This window comes from Nothobranchius furzeri, chromosome 11 (genome assembly GCF_043380555.1).
Source record: "Nothobranchius furzeri strain GRZ-AD chromosome 11, NfurGRZ-RIMD1, whole genome shotgun sequence".
Lineage (NCBI taxonomy): Eukaryota > Metazoa > Chordata > Actinopteri > Cyprinodontiformes > Nothobranchiidae > Nothobranchius > Nothobranchius furzeri.
In genome coordinates this window covers 63,868,113-63,887,677 of record NC_091751.1, presented here as the reverse complement: position 1 = coordinate 63,887,677, position 19,565 = coordinate 63,868,113, and the positions used below count along the sequence as shown (strand labels likewise).

The 19,565-nt window shown below is 43.0% G+C and overlaps 1 protein-coding gene across 1 annotated transcript in view; it reads right to left on the bottom strand.

Moving 5' to 3' along the window:
* The window catches only part of col6a1 (collagen, type VI, alpha 1), a 26,748-nt gene extending 11,349 nt beyond the window's left edge, over positions 1-15,399 (bottom strand). The window contains exons 1-25 of the mRNA XM_015957434.3: positions 15,111-15,399; positions 14,551-14,680; positions 11,198-11,398; positions 10,961-11,120; positions 8,608-8,721; positions 8,505-8,525; positions 8,011-8,031; positions 7,887-7,931; positions 7,749-7,802; positions 7,624-7,668; positions 7,442-7,468; positions 7,323-7,349; positions 7,190-7,234; positions 7,044-7,097; positions 5,322-5,384; positions 5,190-5,252; positions 5,071-5,124; positions 4,937-4,972; positions 4,795-4,857; positions 4,496-4,558; positions 3,787-3,849; positions 418-480; positions 281-331; positions 171-206; positions 1-41 (exon numbers count right to left, since the gene is read on the bottom strand). The exon at positions 1-41 is cut by the window's left edge and continues 22 nt beyond it. Coding sequence (XP_015812920.3) covers positions 1-41; positions 171-206; positions 281-331; positions 418-480; positions 3,787-3,849; positions 4,496-4,558; positions 4,795-4,857; positions 4,937-4,972; positions 5,071-5,124; positions 5,190-5,252; positions 5,322-5,384; positions 7,044-7,097; positions 7,190-7,234; positions 7,323-7,349; positions 7,442-7,468; positions 7,624-7,668; positions 7,749-7,802; positions 7,887-7,931; positions 8,011-8,031; positions 8,505-8,525; positions 8,608-8,721; positions 10,961-11,120; positions 11,198-11,398; positions 14,551-14,680; positions 15,111-15,195 — 1,625 coding nt within the window. The 5' untranslated portion in view covers positions 15,196-15,399. The remainder of the gene's footprint in view (positions 42-170; positions 207-280; positions 332-417; positions 481-3,786; positions 3,850-4,495; positions 4,559-4,794; positions 4,858-4,936; positions 4,973-5,070; positions 5,125-5,189; positions 5,253-5,321; positions 5,385-7,043; positions 7,098-7,189; positions 7,235-7,322; positions 7,350-7,441; positions 7,469-7,623; positions 7,669-7,748; positions 7,803-7,886; positions 7,932-8,010; positions 8,032-8,504; positions 8,526-8,607; positions 8,722-10,960; positions 11,121-11,197; positions 11,399-14,550; positions 14,681-15,110) is intronic.
* Positions 15,400-19,565: the final 4,166 nt, after the last annotated feature.

The following is a 19,565-nucleotide window of genomic DNA, read 5'->3' as shown; positions in this document are numbered from 1 at the left end:
TCTCCGTCATCTCCTTTTGGTCCGGGGGTTCCCTTGCCACCCTGAGGGTCACACAGTCAAAGTTCAAAGGTCAAACATCCCTAGAGAAGTGGCACATTTTTAAATCTGAGTTTAAAATAAACTAAAGGTCTGACTGTTACAATAAAAACTACATTTCAAAGAGAACCCACCGGCTCTCCAGGATCTCCGCGGGTCCCGGGATAGCCCTAAAAAACACAGCAAGGTTCAGCGAATAATTATCTATATCACTTTATATCAACTAATTAGTCTCGACATTTACCTGGAAGCCATGACAGCCTATTGATCCAACTCCTTGTGCTCCATCATCTCCCTGAGATTAAAAAAGATCCTCGTGTCACGAGTCACAAGTAAAGGCACTCATCTGTCTCCCCCCTCCTCCCTGCTGCCATCACTCACCCTCTCCCCCATCGGGCCTCGGTCTCCTGGAGCTCCTTTGATTCCTCTTGGCCCTTTAGGCCCCTGGGTGATAAAGAGACAGATTAGAAACAAACGAAATCTAACACGCTGAAAACATTTAAGAGAACACGCATGTGTGAGACCCAGACACGATGACGTCTAACAGCTGAAATATTTTTGACAATTTTTGATGAAAGCCATCCTCACCAGGGTGAACCAAACAACTCAAGACACCTTGTAATATTCAAGCCTAGAAATAAAATCACAATAAAATAATAAAATAATGATGACAAAATTGATTGTTTTCAACATAAAAACTGTAAATCCAACCTAACTGGTTACTTGTAAACTTTAGAGTTTAGAATTCCTAGAGTTTTGCTTCCAGGGCTCTGATTGGTCAATCCTGTCTTGAACCACAGTAAACTCCACCATTACTTTAAAATACATTTTCTTTTAATAGCTGCATTTTATTTATTTGTCTTTTTGATCGTCTTTTAAATTTCAATCCTGTTTTAGGGAAATAGAAGTAAAAAAAATCTTATTTCTCTACTTTTCCTTTTTTGCTGCAACTGAGTCATAATGTCCTTTAAAGGCGTGGAGCACTCATGTAATCAATGCATTTGCAGCAGTCTCTAGTAGGAATGCATGCTGTGTAAGTCGTACTCGGGGGAACAAAAACACCGGTGCACCATTTCCAGGAACTAGAAACGAGCAACATCAAAGCTAAGCTTCAGGCAGGTTTTGGAGTCATACCCCTACTGCACACTGGAAGCATCTGCGGCGCGGAACGGCAGCGGAACGTCACCACTTCAAATAGAATTCAGTATAGTCTATAGACGTGTCCCAGAAGGAACCCAAAGATAGCACTGGGTTCTATTTTATCCGCGAGCCACTTCCAGGATGCGTCAATTTTTGCAGTTAACATAGGGCTAGACAGGAAATCACTAATAGTTTCAGTGTAAAATCCCCGGTAACTTTCAAAATAACAGTACTGCAGAGATGCAATTTCATATATATGAAGCTTATGTGTGATCCCGCTAGGGATGGGTACCGAATTCGGTACTTTTTAAGGTACCGACCGAATTCCATAGTACCGACCGAGCACCGATTCACATCGTTTCAAACGGTGCCTTGTTTCGGTACCCGTCCTTCATAACGAGAACTTGCCAAGACAGCTGCGCATGCACAAGAGTGTTATATCGTCGGTCGCTGCGAGCGAGTTGTAAACAGAGCAGCATGGTAGAAAGAACACATGCTAAAGCTTGGGTCCACTTCACTAAATGTGATGGGTAACTGGGTGATGATGAAACCAGCGACAACGATCTAAGTGAGACATCCTCATCTTAATCTGCTCCAGTAGGTAAATAAAATGTTTAAGATAACGTGAGCTTGATATGTTAGCTTCCATTTCGCTAATGGTGCGTTCGCTTTCTCCTCGGAACTCCGAATTTCCGACTAGAACATGAACGCGCTCTAAAGTTTGGCTTCACTTTACTAAATGTGACGGGTGATTGGGTGAAGATGAAACCAGTGACAACGATCTAAGTGTGAGGCATCATCGTTTTAATCTGCTCCAGCAGTTAAATAAACTGTTAAAGATAACGTTAGCTTGATATGTTAGCTTCCATTGCCACCGTTGTTATCAGCTAATGGTGCGTTCGCTTTCTCCTCGGAAATTCTAACTTCCCAGTAGGAAAAATCAATTGAAAAAGGACGGTAAAAGGAATGAAGATACACAGTAAATTTAGTTCACAGTAAAGATGTTTGCTTCAGTTTAATTATCAGCTTATAAAACTACAAGGACGACGTTAAAATACAAACAGTTGTATGTTATTTATCGTGATATTTATCAAATATTGTTATATATTGAGAAAAATATACATTTAATTATAAAAGAGAATTAAAATAATAAACACTCAAAATTATCGAAAATTGGTACCGTTAAGTACCGGTATCGATTCGTAGGTACCGGGAATTAGTACCGGATCGATTCAAATGTCAAAGGTACCCATCCCTAGATCCAGCTACTTATTTACTCCCTTCATCGTTCCAGAAGTTCAGCGGTGTGTGTTTCATGGCTTTAATCCTAGCGGTTGAGAAGAACAACATCACATCTGACATCAAACTGCGATGTCAGATATGATTTCCTCCTTTTTGGTTTAATGGCGGATTGCATAAACAAATTGTGACCTTTGAAGTCTCGAAGGTTTTGTGATCTTGCTAATCGAGCGAGGAGCACAGCAAAGAAGCCGCTTCGCTGCTGAGACACTCCCGGTGTGCACTGGAGTGCTGATATTGTCGCGAGTAAACCGTTCCACAGCTGTTTTGCACCGCTGATGCTTCCAGTGTACAGCCGGAGTTATTCCCCGATAATTCAACATCTCGCCCTGGATTGGATATCACCTATGCGACACCAGTGTTACCACTGACTTACAACGTTGATGTTTTATCTCCACAAATAGCACAAGCTTGGAGGAGTTCTGCTGCATGGTGGAGTTGCTAATGCTAAAGGTTAGCTTCTACTAGTGTAGGAGCCAAGAGCTGTGTTTGTGTACATGATGTTTAATATCCTGTTTTCAGTCCAGTTTGCATCATTTCCAGTAAGACTCACATTTATCTGAATGTTTATCGGGAAGTCAAGAGCAGCAGACGGTTCCTGTCTTGTTGCATGGGTTGCTGGGAAAGGCTCGCCAAACTGTTTCCAATTCATCTGTATGTGAGACCCATTTCCTAAGCTATGCAGGAGTGACATCAGTAAAAAGTACAACTGGGGTCGCATTTTCGGTGTAAGCAGGCTTTTCTGAGATGCAGCCGGAGGCCCTGTGCATTCTGGCTGAACGCTGTCCCAAGTTACTGGTGATGTATTGCTGAATTGCACAAATAAAAAGCCCCACGCTGTAAGGACAAAGTTGTCTCATTCTCTTGTGTTTTGATAAGGAAAAGAACCACACTAGCTGAGACGTTCTCTGCTGTTTCCTGGACGCTAAACCAACAGCAGCCTTCCTCATCCCGGGTTAAGTTGGGTGAGTTCATGAACGTTAAGTAACAGTGAGACGTAGATCTATCGGGCTTTTCTAATCCTAGATATTCACCGTCTATTTTCTAACAGAAGCTAATGCAGGAGACGGGTGTAGGAGACTATTTTCATGTTCAGCCCGCATGAAATACTCAGAGTGACTGATTATAATCAGAAACAATCATTAAAAATGCTTTTCAGTGTTCCACACCTTTAAAGAAAAGAGTCAACATCAACCAAACACATCAGTTAACGGGTCTCTTGCACAATGAGGCAGACAGTGTAGGGATTCCTGGGATTTCTGAGAGAATTTAAACTAATAGGTAACTCTAGATTTGTGTTTCTGGACTCACCTCTGGACCTTGTTGACCTTCATCTCCTCTGTAGCCTGGGGGGCCGGGCTTTCCTTGTTCACCCTGTAAATTACAGTTAATATTTAGTTAGAACAAATAAAAACAGCAAACTATTTCAACAATAAGCCTTTAAACCGCAAAGGTGAAACTGAGAGGCCATTAGCACCTTTTTCTTAAATCAGTCAGACATTTTTGCACAATATTCACTAATGTCTTTGTACCAAGAGCAGAGAAGGCGGTTCAGCTCGTCATAAATTCCATGTTTTAGCTCTCTTCTCGTTTTTTTTTTCACTGACGAGAAAAGGAGGCATGGCCAAAAGCACAAAAGAACCATTGAAGGGTTCTGGCACGGCGGAGGCTACCTCAGCTAACGCCAGTAACATATTATTGTTATTATTATTATTTCTCTGCCTGGTGCCTCATTAGGAAAGCCATACTGAGGCTTTGGCTGGAGCAGGTGGAGAGAAGAACTGAGTCAGAGGGGAAAGAGTGAGCGTTTTCTGTGGAGGGGTAAACGTTGAGAATGAAAAATGGGAGACTGAGTGGGCAGCGCTCTGGGGCAGCTGCCAGATTGGCCTCTGTGTGAAAGTAGATGCTCACATGTACACAATCACTAGGAAACTCCCATTAGCAAGTGGAAAAATCAGAGAACAACTAAGAGGAGTGAAAGAAAGAAGCATGGAGTAGCTCCTGTTGGAGTTGGACTCACAGGTTCCCCGTTGTCTCCGGCTGAACCCTCTCTCCCCTGCTCTCCACGTGATCCTGGTTCCCCCTGGTAAAAACAGAGAACACAGCAGTGACCGAAAGTAACCAAACAAGATGATTTCAAGATTTAAACGTATTTAAAAATAAACAGGAGCACACAGAAGGATCTATAAACAGTCTGAGTGTCACTGTCAAGCTGCTTTTCCTGGAAATTTCTTAGGAAGACTAGCTGGAATCAGGATCACTCAGGAGGAAGGATGAGTCTACTTTTCATCACTCCTCGTCCTACTTATCATCACTTACCAGGTCTCCTCTTGGACCTCTGTTTCCGCGGGAACCCTGCTCCCCTTTCTCACCGATTGGTCCCTGCAGAGGACGTTAGCACATAATTTGGCAGCTCCATCACAAAAACACGCCGAATAAAGTCAACATGAACGATACTAACTCTCTCTCCGGGACCCCCATCTGCTCCAGCTGGTCCCTGAAACACACACACACACACACACACGGTTTCACATGGATGTTATAAGATACATGGGCTTGATTTTTGTGGTGTTGTCAGGAAGTGATGTCACGTACATCATCACCGCGCTCTCCTTTGTCTCCGTCAGGTCCTCGAGGGCCCGGTTCACCCTGTCATAACAGAAACTGTTCATAACTTCTCCTGCTCTGTTTCATGTTATCGTCTGGCATCTTACCGCAGGGCCCAGAGGGCCGTAGTTTCCGGGACGTCCGGGTTCGCCGTTCCTCCCAGGATCTCCCTGGAAGAAGAACATGGACATTTAAAAGAAATCCCCACCTGTAGATGTGTTTAGGTCTTTATTTCTCACCTTTTCTCCTTTCTTTCCATAAGAACCAGGGTCTCCCTTTGGACCAGGCTCTCCCCGCAGGCCCTGTACACCCGCAGCACAGAGACAGTTTCAGTGCACCATGATCATAAGCAGCCCAACGCAGAAGCAAAACAAAAACTCTGCACTTGTATGCTCATATAAGCTCATGCATGAGTTGGTTTACAGAGGGGCTATACGGCGTCATTTAAACAGTCTGACAGTAGAGAATGTAAACACAGTTGTGATGAAAGAGCTGAGGGCCTCCCATCTCATGGGACATGGAAGCTGGGTGTGATGCTGGATGGGGACGGCTGATGGCTAATCCATGAACAGAGGCGCCGGAGTCTCAGGAGGACAGGGAAGCACAGACAATGGGTCCAAGAAACTCAAAAAACAGCAACGTGTCCTAACCATCGACATTAATATAACAGCTCCTAACAGCTGCGTGTTAGCAGTGTCGTTAGCATCGAGAGGTTAGCGAGCACTAGAGATGCCATTTTCTGATACCGTTCTTGTTGGATTTTGTGAATTTGACGTTAAACTTGTAACTTGTAAAAAAAATAATCAGGTAGGCATGGAGCTAACGTTCCATAAGTTTGACGGTAAAAAAAAAACCAGCTGGTGAAAACAAAAGTCATTTTAGCTCATTCTGGTAGCAAAAGGGTAGAAATCTGTGGACGCACTAATTTATAAAGGTGATTTGTCTGATTTCTGTTAAAACAGCTGCCTTTACACAAGAGCTAAGCCCACTTGTGTTATTAGTGGCATTCCCATGCAGTCACTCCATGACAAACTACAGACAAACTATATATATTTTTTAGTTGATTTAAATATAAACATAAACACAAATAGGATCCGCGTGTGGCCCTGGAGCCACAGACTGACCCATCCTACAGACACATACTGTAAACATGTGGTACCTTTGAGTTATAGATTCTCATGAATGATTAACTTTAAACCACAAAATCAAACTGATTTTAATACGTTTATAACCACAACTGTAGAATTCACCCTCACTGAAAGAGTCCGGAGAATCCTCTCATCTGGTAGTGCAGATGAATAAAGACCAGGTTCACTTGTTTTTTCATTCGCAGTGGTCTCTTGTATTAATGAATGCCTTGTGGGTCGTTCTATGTGGGGGAAAAAAAGCTCTGGCGCTCCTGTTTCAGGAACTGAAAGTGAGCCACAGCTGAGGTGAGAAGACAGCAGGAGTCTTATTTCCTGATGTTTGGACATCTCGCCTCTGATTGGCTATCAGTAACTCGACTCTACCACAGACTCCATTTGCTCCGCAACATTGATGTTTTGTCTCCACAAATAACACAAGCCTGGAAGAGTTTGACCAAGTGGTGGAGTTGCTAATGCTAGCGGTTAGCGTCAACTAGCCGAGACGTTCTCTGCTCTCTCCTGGATGCTAAAACAACAGCCTTCTCCGTCGCGAGCCAAGATGGGCGAGTCCATGAATGTTAGTTCTCAGTGTGACGTAGACGTAGCTTTTCTAATCCGAGCATTTCCTCTCAGCGGCTACTGCAGGAAATAAGGGTAGAAGACTATTTATACATTTAGCCTGAATGTTAAACTCCGAGTGACTGATTGTATTTCAAAAATAACAAGTAAAACACAGTTTCACAGTGAACTTGGTCTTTAAGGAAAACCTGAATCTGGTGAGTGTGAATGTGGGAGGAGCTCAGGTCAGAGTTGTAACAGTGGGACTAAACTCACTTCAGATCCAGGAGAACCTTTGCAGCCTGGAAGTCCAGGGAAACCAGATTCACCCTGAAGATAAAAACAACAGAAACATGCGCTGAAATTATTTTATTGGAAAAGCAGACCAACTACCTGAACTGCATGGTCTACGCCGCTCTCACCTTACGTCCGTCTATTCCATCCATCCCCCGCTGACCTTTGTCGCCCTGAGAACCAGGAAAAGATGGAAGAAACGTAAATGAGAGCGAAAACAAGATTCAAAAGTGAAGATCATCAGATTCAAGGAAAGCTCACCTTAAAGCCTTTGTGTCCTCTTTCCCCCTGTAATCAAAACACTCGCCATGAACTTCACACACCTGAACAAAGTCAGTAAACTAAAAAAAGAATACAAATGTTTTAATGTCTGACGTTACCTTTTCTCCTCTGGGACCACGGTCTCCCTAAAAGGAAAAGGACACACTTTACTTTCCCACCATAACATGAAGCGGGGTGGATCTGGTGCAAACTCAAATCAAAAAAGTCAATCAGCATTTTTCCTGCAGGGTGTTTTTTTCTGAGTGACTGTTTAACACCTTTGGTCTTAAGCTAACTCTACCTTCATCCCACTGTAACCAACTGGACCAGGATCACCAACGCTGCCCTGTAACAACAACACGTTAGTCCGCTCCATTCTGTTGAGGACGATCTTTTAATTGAAGACAAAGACAGACTGAAACCTACCATGGGACCAACATCTCCTTTCTCTCCTGGCATCCCCGGTCGACCCATTTCTCCCTAAAGATGGAGACCAAACTACAATAAACTCACAGAGTTTCAGATCAGGGTTTTATTCTTTCATTTTCCTGATGGATGCCTCACCGTGGCTCCCGCGTCTCCATTTGGTCCTTTTGGCCCTCCGGGAGCCTGCAGCCCAACAACAAGGCGATGAGGTGATTCATCAGAAAACAAACACTAAGATTTTTTTAAAAGGACAAATACTTACACTGCAGTCGAAGGAGCAGCACTGGGAAAAGAAAAGTCTCAATTTAGAGCAAAAACAAAACTGGAAAATGCGTTTGAAACTGCAAAATAACTTTGATGTGACAGGAAATAGAGAGGAACCCAAAGCAGAGATAATGTTAATGAGCTCCTTGGGTTGTTAGCTCAGCTTCTTGCGTATTTCCTTAGCTACCCTTTTGTTATTTCCTGAAATCTGAGAATTTGGCAGACTTTGGACCTCCAAGGACCAAAAACCAAAAACAGACCCTTCTTACATGCTAATTACAAACACTTTAATCAGGCTCAGAGCACTGAAGACTCGACCTCAATCGCCACATCATCACGGATGTGTCCTGTGGATAAATCTGGTTTTATACAGATTACAGGAAGTTGGTAAGGCAACAAAACATGCTGAAACATCAAAATCCCCCAACAGATGTTTGACTGAATGATTAAACACGCCGCTTAAACGGAGGGTGAGAAAATCTAAAGACATACCACATCCTTTGTCTCATTTGTCTGCGGAGAAAAAAAAGAAAAGAAAGGAAAGTTAATTTTGAATCTTTATGTTGTACATGTGAAGGGAAGAGAGAATACACACAATAATGTCGATGATGGTTTGGATGGTTTTGGTCTTGGTGGATCTGGACTCATCAGCAGCAGTGAAGTTCTGTCTGTATAGCTGGTCTGTGGCGATCAGCGACAGCCTGGTGTCCTGGTGGAATGAAAAACACAATTATTTACACTTTTATACCTGAAATGTTAACTTTTTTATGCAGTTCCACTCAGTTCTTACTGACACTGACTTCCAGTTCTCAGCATCAGATTCGTACGGATATTTCTGTTTTACTTTGAACTCATTGACCTCCCTAACATTTGGTTTACGTCTACTGAGCGTCTTGCACAAATCTGGTCTCATCCTTTAGGTACGTCACTAAAGGACAAACACTAAGATTTAGGAGGACAGTTCGCTATGTCAGCAGATAAACTGAATAGTTTTGTTCAGTGGATGTTTACGAGTATAAAAGGTGGCTGCAAACTGTATCTCCTTGAAGGCCTCTGCAGCAGATGATGATAAAATCCATCACTTATTATTTATGTACTCTTTATCCTGCAGGCTGGGACAGAACGTGTGTCTCTGATAAACCTAAAGGCCCGATCCAAGCTTCCTGTTGGGAAGGATTCTTTTCTTGTGTTTATGGAAAGCACTTTTACAGGTATTCTGTATAAATTTGACTCGGGTAAGAACATTCTCTTCTCAAACACTCTAAACAAAAAATGTGGACATTTATGAGTTTTTACATTCTGGAATAAATGAAGGTTTCATTAAATGAAAGGCTTTCCGAGGATTCCCTCACAGAAACACATTGAACCTATTTTGAAATTGCAATATTTCTTTTATCTGAACGAAACACGACCATGAAGCTCTTTGTAACAAATCACTAAAGTAAATATCAATAGATTTCTACTGCTGACAGGTTCAGAATGAGCTGTCACTTTGGCCACACCCACCCAACCTTTTAACATTCTGCTTAAGGTCTACTTTAAAGTGACAATGTGTAGTTTTTACCATTAATCTCTGGAAATATCCATTGAAATGTTGTTGTAAATGAATTAAAAAAGATACCTAGTTGTTGAAAAATAGTAGAAGTTTCATAACAAAACCATAAAAATCGAGTCTAAAATACCAAAGGAGCAGGTCTAAGGCTTGGTTTATGCTTGACGCATTCACTTTCCGCGCGGTGATGCGGCTCGCGGATGGAACGTGCTTCACAACTTGCAGCGTTTATGGTTCATGCGGCTCGTCTCTGCGGTGAGCCAATATTCTCCCAAACTGTAGGGGGCAGCATGGAGCTCTACGGCATGCATCCAACACTACACCATAGTAGAAGTAAAAATTACTGTTGTTTACAACATGGCATTCCAGCATTTTTTATCAGCGTCCTCGTCTTTTCCGACAGTGCGAGCTATTTCTCTCCAAGAATTATTAACAACATGTTGATCACAGTGATCTCTGAGAGCTGAATCATACAAATGTCTGTATTTATGAACCTCTGCCATACTAGTTCCTGCCAGTCCGCCGTGTTTTTCTGCGTCCGACCGTCCGCGTGGTTAGAAAATTTCCTAGGTGCGCGGTGCAGAAAGTTTGGGCCATGCGGAGGCGCGGTGGAGGGGCTTGGGTGTTAAAATGACGCAACTTTTCCGCGCGGAGCCGTGCGAACCTCGCGGACGCGTCAAGCATAAACCAAGCTTAAGTCTCTGGGTGATGCCATATTGGATGCCATGTTTCCTTCTACGGAAGCCCGTGAGGATAGAATTAATTTACTGATTTGTAACAATGGTTACAAAACTTTCAGCATTAATAAACCTTGTTGTTTTACACATTTACCTCTTCACTCATTGCAAGTGATGAAAGGGAATCTGATGTTCTTGTTATTTTGCTGGAGGTTGTTCTCCCAGGGCTTTTTGACCCTAATGGCCATCCGTTGGTAAGGTCTTACTTGAACACAAAAATAATGCTAGCTTACAATCATTTAGGTATCTACTGCCCCCTATCGCCAGGGAAAATACACACTGTCACTTTAAGGCCTTCAGGCCCCATTTAAGGACCCGTTCTAAGAGTGGTGGCTGACATCAGTCCTGTGCTCTTTTTCTGAAATAGTTTTCTGTTTTTTTATTCATGTATTTATTTTATTGAATATTTGTTTCATCATTATACCTAAATATTGTTTTTCCTCAGAAGAAAGAATGACACAATGAATAGATTTAAAGTGTTTTGTGGACATTTTGTTACATATTGGGGTTTTCACATGCATTAGGAGCTCTAAGCATTGCCACCCTGCCCAGATCTTCTAGATCTAGATTTTCTAGATCCGCCCCTGCTGTAAATGAATGATTATGGATAAATTCTGACTCTGACTTATGCTGCATGTATTTATGCATGCATCTTTTACCTCCTGATCAGGTGAGATGGCTACGGCAAAAACTTTGACCCCATGTTGTCTGGCTTCATTTGCAGCTTCCTGCACACCTCCACATGGCTCCTTGTACCCAGTGATGGGATGTCCATCAGTCACTACCACAATGTACTTGTTCTCATTGTAGTGGGAGCTCCTGCATGCAAAAACACAGAAAATCCACTTAGAGATGACCGTTGTGTCTTTAACAGCATGCATGTAGTGTTTTATTACCCAACAAGCAGCTCTGCCAGGCCCCTCTTGATGGCACAGTCGGTGTAAGTTCCCTTGCCGATGTATGTGATGCCATCAATGGCCGCTTTCAGGGCATCACGCTGGAATGACATTGCACTCAGCTCCTGCACAAGGATGACTTCGTCACTGTAGTGAAGTGCTCCTGAGTTCCATGTCAAGACCCGGTCGCACTGGTGGCGCCTGCAGGATTGCAACGTGTTACCAAAAGGGTGTTTGAGGTATGTCACATGCACTATATTAATGAAACTTTACGGACATTCAATCAAATTGAAGAACTCAGACAATCCTGTAAAAACACAAATAAGTGAGTTTCATGTGGAGGAACCTTTGGGATTAATTAGAGTAGAAACCATGAGCAACAAATGAACCCCAATAAGTATGGTTCACAATTCCTAACAAAACAACTTATAATCTAATATATATGTAGGAAATACATGTTTTTTTTTTTTCGCTAAGCCCGCCCCCTGTCCTGTAGAGCGCCGGTCAGCACTGACCAATGGCGTTAGACTACCGCACACGAACAGACGTCAATCACAGAGTGTGCTTGAGCGTTTAAGGACGTATCTTGGTTGATGCGGAGGTGGTGACCATTCTCATGGACAAGTAAGTCCCCTGAAGACCGTCTGTGCTGAGGTTGTGAGGTTAAGATTATATTTGGAAAATTTTAAAGTGACAATGTGTAGGCATTAATCTCTGGAAATATTAGGGATGTTCCGATCATTTTTTTTTTGTTGTTGCTCCAAATCCAATTCTGAGTCATTTGATTTTGAGTAACTGCCAATACAGAATCACAATCCCATACTTTATAGGAAAGAATTAAAATATGAAGAATAAAGGGAAAAAAATTCAGCAAAGCATCCAGAAGGAAACAAAACCGATCCAAGTTGTCCATTAAGTTTCACTTTCATTTGTTTTGGGAAGGACACCGACTAAAAATGTGTTTATACTATGAATGTATTCAGAAGTGGCAGCATTGCTCTTTTTTCAAGTTGTTTACTCCCTCAGTAAGCAGCCGTATTGATAGACGTGCGATCCCTTAACAGAACAGGCATGCAGGGTCTCGGCCGATAAGTTAGCTTTTCCCAGCACAACACCTATCATGGGCACCGGATGCCCCCTATGCACACATTGCAAGTGGTTGTTGCTCTGTCTTCTCTGCTCGGTTTGAAACACCACCAAGCTGAAGACGCTTTAGCTCTCCTGAGGAGATGTGTTAGCTCTGTGTTAGCCGGCTGCTTGCTATGCAGCTTGGTGTCTGAATCCCTGCCTGCCTGAAATTGTGTGACATTACTATGTTGTTTTCATACAAAGAATTTTAACGTAGAGGAACTTGTTGTAATTAAAACTGAGCCATTGTCATTCCGTTTGAAATGTTTGTTGCTTTTAAAGGTTAAATCCGATTAATTTCTCCCAATCCTTTTAAAATCACGCAATTCACCCGATTGGTACATCCCTAGGAAATACTGATCGAAATGTTGATGTAAATGAATTAAATGATCCCCAGTTGTTGAAAAACATAGGCGGCTTCGTAGCGCATAACCATAAAAATCTGGTTTAAAATACATGGGAGCAGGTCTAAGTCTCTGGGCGGCGCCATATTAAGCACCATGTTTCCTTCTACGTGAGCCTGTGTGGACAAAATAAACTAGCTGATTTGTAACAAGCAGTTACAAAACTTTTACCATTCATAAATGCTGTTTTACACATTTACCTCTTCACTTGATGCCAGCGATGAAAGGGAGCTGGAGGTTGAACGATCTGACAAAATACTCATTTGAAAATTGCGCTCCCGGGGATTTTTGACCCTAATGGCCATCTGTTGGTAAGGTCTTACTCAAACACAAAAATACCGCTTGCTTGCAGTGATTTAGGTATGTATTGCTAGGAAAAATACACACTATCAGTTTTTTAAAATAAAATCCCAATAACCCATCAAATAGTATAATCAAAACTGTATACGAGTTATACTTCTATATAAAATTTGTAATTAATCACTTTATATGTGTGTATGCAGGTATGAGTGGCACAATCAAGGGAAAAGGTTGGTTGCTCTAGACGCCTGCTGGTGAGATCAGGCACTGAGTCGCGGCCTGCAGTCTCTAATCCAGGGGTGTCAAACATGCGACCCGCGGGCCAGATCCGGCCCGCAAGCGGGTAAAATCCGGCCCGCGAGATGGTTGTGTAAACTTTATTTTCATACTTTACAATGTAGAGTGAAAATAAACGTATCTTTGTGAGCAAGTTTTCTCTGTAATGAGTATAAATAAAACAAAGCTGCGCTCAAGGCTCACACAAGAACTTGAATCACATCCTGAAGTTGGCCGCCACTCAGGATGTGACTTCTGATATTGATGTGCTGGTGAAAGCTAAAAGATGTAAAGTAAAATGAGTCAAATATACTTTAAGTGCTGCATGAAACTGATCTTGCCATGTGATCTGTAAGCTCTTTGAATCACTAAGGAATGTTTTATTTATTTATTTATTTATTTATTTTAATTTTCAAGTACACTTCAGGTGTTGTACTTGTACTATTTTGGATACACTGTCCTCAGGCTCCAGCCTTGTTTTATTTTGATTGTATTAAAACAAAGAAAACAATCTGAAGTTGTTTTTAATTTACCGGTCCGGCCCACTTGGGACTAGATTTCCCTCAATGTGGCCCCTGAGCTAAAATGAGTTTGACACCCCTGCTCTAATCGTTCCAAAGGTGTTCTATCAGGTTGAGATCAGGAGACCAGTCTGGTTCCTCCATATTAAACTAATTATTTTTTAAATTCCTTTATTTTATAGGGACATTGTAATCTAACATAACACAAACTATTGCAGCTGATGCGACTCATTAGAGTCTATAGCTAGCTCCTGTTGCTGGATGGGATTTTCTATACAGCGTAAACACAAAAGTCCTAAATGACAACTAACAGACACCCACAGCACACTGAGTCTAACCTTCACTCATTCACATGTCAAACCAGTGTAAACTGCAAATGGATTAAACTTTGGGCTTCTTTAGGCCAGGAAGACTCAACCCTTCAGGTGAACGTCGCAAACAAGTCTTCAGTTCGGTTGGCAACGAGTTCCATGTTTTCACTGGAGCACCCAGGTGAGTTGATTTGGGTCCCCCAATACTTTTGGCAAAATATGTAGTGTGCATCATCAGTATGTTATAATAATATAAAACTAAGTAGAAACGTTATGGTGCCCCAACAGCACCCCTGTCAACATTGGTGGTGGGTGTGGTTCAGTGTGCTGCATCCCTGCTGCAAGATGGAGTTTTTAAGAAGCTGCTGCCATTCTAATTTTCTGATGAGTGTGAGTGGGTGTGTGTGTCTTACATTTCCTGGAGTCTATTTATGAACTGCTTGGTGAAATCCTTGATCTGGTCAATATAAAAGTTGGGAGGCTTCTGTCTGAGGGCCACACTCTCAGATGTATCCAGCACAAAGAAAAGGTCAACAGGACAATCTGTTCACAAGGAAAAACAAATCATCAACATCATCCAATGAAATGCACAGACTGATCACTCAGATGTGCATGGAGACCCTAAACCTAAAGGCCCAGGGGTATGACACATGCTGGGGGCTGTTTTATTCCAAAATGTTAGGAGGTGTTGTGGAGCTCCTACTCCTGAACATCTGCATCCATATAGGATCCACCTCTGCTACATGACAGCTTCAAGGCCCACAATCAGATCATCAGGCCTGCTTCTGACAGACCACAACTCTGCTTTAGTTCCAGCTCGTTTTGCTCCTGATATATTTGAGAATTACCGGCTTGGGACAGCTACAGTAAAATGGTCTAAACGGAATTATGACATCTGTGAATCCATTTTTCATGCAACATGACGTCAAAATAGCTATTTATGAGAACGAAGGACCAAAAGAAAAACACTTACCCGCAAAGTGAGGTCTTTCCTTCGGCAGTTGCGCTCCAACCAGGAACGCGCACAACAACGCAAGGAGACCTCTGAGAGTCTCCATGATTCAAAAGCTTAACAGAAAAAACTATCCCCCAAAACTGGTCATACAGCTCACGGGTCCACAAAAGTGACCTCCAAGCTTCCCCCTAGTCCCCAAGTCGAACACTTGTGCAGTAATTTTGTAAAACTTTTGGATACCCCAGAACCCCGCCGCAGCCTGTCCGAGACGAGACCCAGAGCGCACCGTGAGAGGGAGGAGGGGGAGGACGGGGGGGAGGGAGGGAGGAGTTCAGGAGGACGACGAGCGCGCACAACCAAATCTAAGATGTGCACGCTTCCTTAAAAGGGTCCACAGAGACTTGATGCTTACAGAAACAAACATCTGGAAACTAGTGACTCCAACAGCTGCATGAGAACAGAGCTTCATCGCGTCTGACCCATTATGCCCCTTTTTTTGTCTTACAGGACCTGCTGGGACACCTTCCTCACATGTGCATACAGTCATTCAGGAAACTGATAGGATGCTGGAGTTTTCTTTCAGAGATGATGAAAATCAACATTCAGCACGGAAAGCTTTTTGTTGTTTGTTCTCTCTAGTAAAAAATCTGTTTCTGTGGAAGATGGAGAGGGTGGAGGCTCTATAGGCCAACATCTGGTTCCCTTTGGCTCCAGCCCTGATGAACATAAAAGCGAGCTGTGATGGATGGTGGTGTGTGTGTGTGTTTGGTTTGGAGGAGCTTCATCAGAAAGACACACAGCGCCATCTAGTGCTCACTATCTGCTTATTTTGGAAATCCCTTAGGAAAAAGTGTGTTTGGAGGAGTGTGGGATGTTCATTGGAAGTGAGGGGGTTGGATGTTGCACGATAGCAATGCTCGTGCACGTCTGTGCAAACTGTGGGACTTAAAAAAGGTCTGGCTTAGAATCAGATTTTCCACTGAGCTCACTAGAGGAAGGAGGGATATGGGGGAGAGAAGGGGACATGTGGTAATGATCTGCCTTTACTAGCAGGCTCTCATAGTAAATCTGATGGATTTTTAACAGCTGCGGGGCTCCTGCACATCTCAACACCAGCCTTTATTACAAAACTCCTAAAAAACAATCCAGAGGAATTTGCTGGACCACCACCAATTTTTCAGTAACTTTCTTTCCTATTTTTTACCATGATGAGGTTGGGGAAAACCAGCAATTATAAGTTAGAACTGTTATTACACACAAATCAGCTAAGAGGCTCATGAAGGACTGAAAACTTTTCCAGAGGATCTCAAAGTTCAGGCCAGATTTGCAGCATTTCCACGTCAGTGAGAAGGCATGCAGCTCAGTCCAGCCTCCAGCCATGAAGATGTGAACATCTTGCAACTTTTAACTCACCACATCCAGCTCTTGAGGATGCATTTCCCTGTGAACGGCAGACAGATGGGTATGACTGAGACAGATGACTCAGAAGTTGATCTTAAGTCAGAGAAGAACCAAGACCGCGATCCCAGTTAACGTACAATGTTGCACGACAATGACATGGTAGCAAAACAATGCGTTTAGGCATCCAGGCAGGTGAAGATGACATGCTTGAGTTCAATGTAAAGAGCTCAGAATTTGAACCACCAACCATCTGTCGGGTTAACAGAGAATGGTTCGAAAAATAGGAAACATCCAGTGATGCGGTTGTGTGAAAATATCTAGCTGAGGTCAGAGGAGAAGGAACAGGCTGGTAGGTGATTTAGGGCAGCAGTAGCTCAACAGGTTGAGCCGGTTGTCCAGTAATCAGAAGGTTGCAGGTTCGATCCCGGCTCCAGACAGAGAATTCTGCTGTTGTGTCCTTGGGCAAGACACTAAACCCACCTTGCCTGCTGGTGGTGGTCAGGGGGACCGGTGGCGCCTGTGCTCTGCAGCCTCGCCTCTGTCAGGTCAGTGCGCCCCAGGGCAGCTACATGGTAGCTCATCACCATCAGTGTGTGAATGGATGAATGATACACTGTAGTGTAAAGCGCTTTGGAGTCCTTCCTCTGCGAGGCGCTATACAAGTGCGGGTCATTTATCATTTATTTAGGCAACAGTAGCTCAAATGACTACTGGTTATGACCTCTGATGCTGCTGGTGAAGTGGTGGTGGGGTGTTCTGGTCCAACTGTGGACCGCTCAGTACCACCTGAGCCTGGTTTAAACCCCACAGCCTACTGAGTCTTGTTGCTATGTCCATCCCTTAAAGACCACATGGACCCATCTTCTGCTGCTACTTCCAGCAGGATGACACACCATGTCATAAAAGGTCAGATCATCTCTAGATGAACATTTCTAGAACATGACCACGAGTGCACTGGACTTTAGAAATGAAAAATGAACGGACGCCAACGACCTCCAGTCACCAGATCTCAGTCCAGTTCGGAACCCCCCCGGGATGTGGTGGAACGGAAGGTTCTCATCACATGGATGAAGCTTATGTTTATGTATTTAGCAGACGCTTTTGTCCAAAGCGACTTACAAGTGATAATCGGCATGTTGCCCTTGAGGCTAACAACAACAATAACAACAACTTGACATCAATCATGGAGAGGAGGGAACAAGGAGTGGACGGTAGAGAGGGGGGATGGGTGCAGGGAGGGTGCTAGTTAAGAAGATGCTCTCTGAAGAGCAGGGTCTTCAGGAGTTTCTTGAAAATTGAAAAGGAAGCTCCTGTTCTGGTAGTGCTTGGAAGGCCATTCCACATTTGTGGAAAGCTAGTGCGTTCATGGACCAGAACCTCTGAGGAATGTTTTCAACACCTTGTTGAATGGATGACTGATGAATTATGGTGGTTCTGAAGGGACAAATAAGCTTTAACCTGGTACTTGTAGGGTGTACCTAATAAAGTGGCCAGTGAGTTATAGTATTCACTTCAATTCTTTATGGTCTCCCCAACAAACTCCTTCATAAACTGCAACTGGTCCAGAATTCAGCAGCCCGTATTATCACCAGAACCCCTTCCTTTCACCACATCACCCCGGTTCTCCAGCAGCTTCACTGGCTCCCAGTTAAATTCAGGTCCATCTTCAAAATTCTCCTCCATACCTTCAAAGCAATCCACAACCTCTCTCCTCCATATATCTCAGACCTTATAAGTATTCACACCCCGTCCCGTTCACTCAGATCTTCTTCTTCCATCCATCTTGCGGTTCCTTCTGCCCGTCTCGCTACCATAGGGAGCAGAGCTTTCAGCCGCTCTGCTCCTCGACTCTGGAACTCACTTCCCCCAGACATCAGGAACGTCGACAGTTTTACCCTTTTCAAAACAAAACTCAAAACACACGTTTAAATCTGCCTACAACCTCTGATTTTATTGAACTGTTTTCTCTTTGTTTTTTCTTCTTTGGGTTTTATTATTGTCTTATTGTATTTTATTACGTGTTTTGTGTAAAGTGACCTTGGGTGTCCTGAAAGGCGCTTTTAAATAAAATGTTTTATTATTATTATTATTATTCACTTCAAAAACAACTGAAGGAATTCTCTGAAGCTCTTCAACACTTCAGAAGCTGTGGGACTGTATGAGAAAACCACGAGGAAACTGAAAGCTAATCAGACTTAAACGAGGCCAAAGAAACAGGAAATTAACCAGATTATCGTTTCATCTTGCAGCAAATTAAATGCCGGATTAGTCGGCACAGCTCACGAAAACAGGAAACGTGCTTAATGGTCCCTTGCTGCCATCTAGTGAAACCCTTTTTTCTGCTGCTCAGACTTCACAGCCACGACCCAAAGCCTTAAGGGTCATGAAAATCTTACTGGTGTAAAAAAAAAAACAGACCAACGTAGAAAACATTGTGAATTATTAGTCATTCTCAAACCTTTGGTGATATTACAAGAACATTCACCGTTTTCTCCATCCGAACAGACTCAAGCAGAAAGTGTAATCAAGCTCATTTAATGAGAAGCTAAAAGCTGAAGTGGAGACGGGCCAAGAGCAAAGGAACAAAACAAGACTGTGTCAATAACATCCACAGCCTTCTTCTGCATGAAGGCCTTTTCAATAATACTGCCACAGGTTCTCTTTCATATTACACTTTGGCTTTTAGACAGTGACTCGTTTTAGTGTTTTATTGTATCATTGTTTTAATGTGTTCTTAGTATTCATCATGTTTTATCTGCCTTTGATTGAGATTTATATCCTTTGTTTTAGCTCCCTGTAATGGTTGTTTTGTTTTAGCCTGTGCTGCACTTTGGGCAGCTCCCATGCTGCATTCTAAACGTGCTATATAAATAAACTATGCTATGCTACATCTTCAGAACAGACTCATCCGGGCCGGTTTCTGGGCTGTGCTTGCGCTCACGTTCACATGAAGTTGTGGCGAGTCGACGCGATGAAGCGACGCAAAGCCACATCACACAAAGCATGGAGTAGAAACCAACTTAGCAGGTAGCGTCCCACTAAAAGCCCGGGAGCGATGCTCTAACAGCTAAC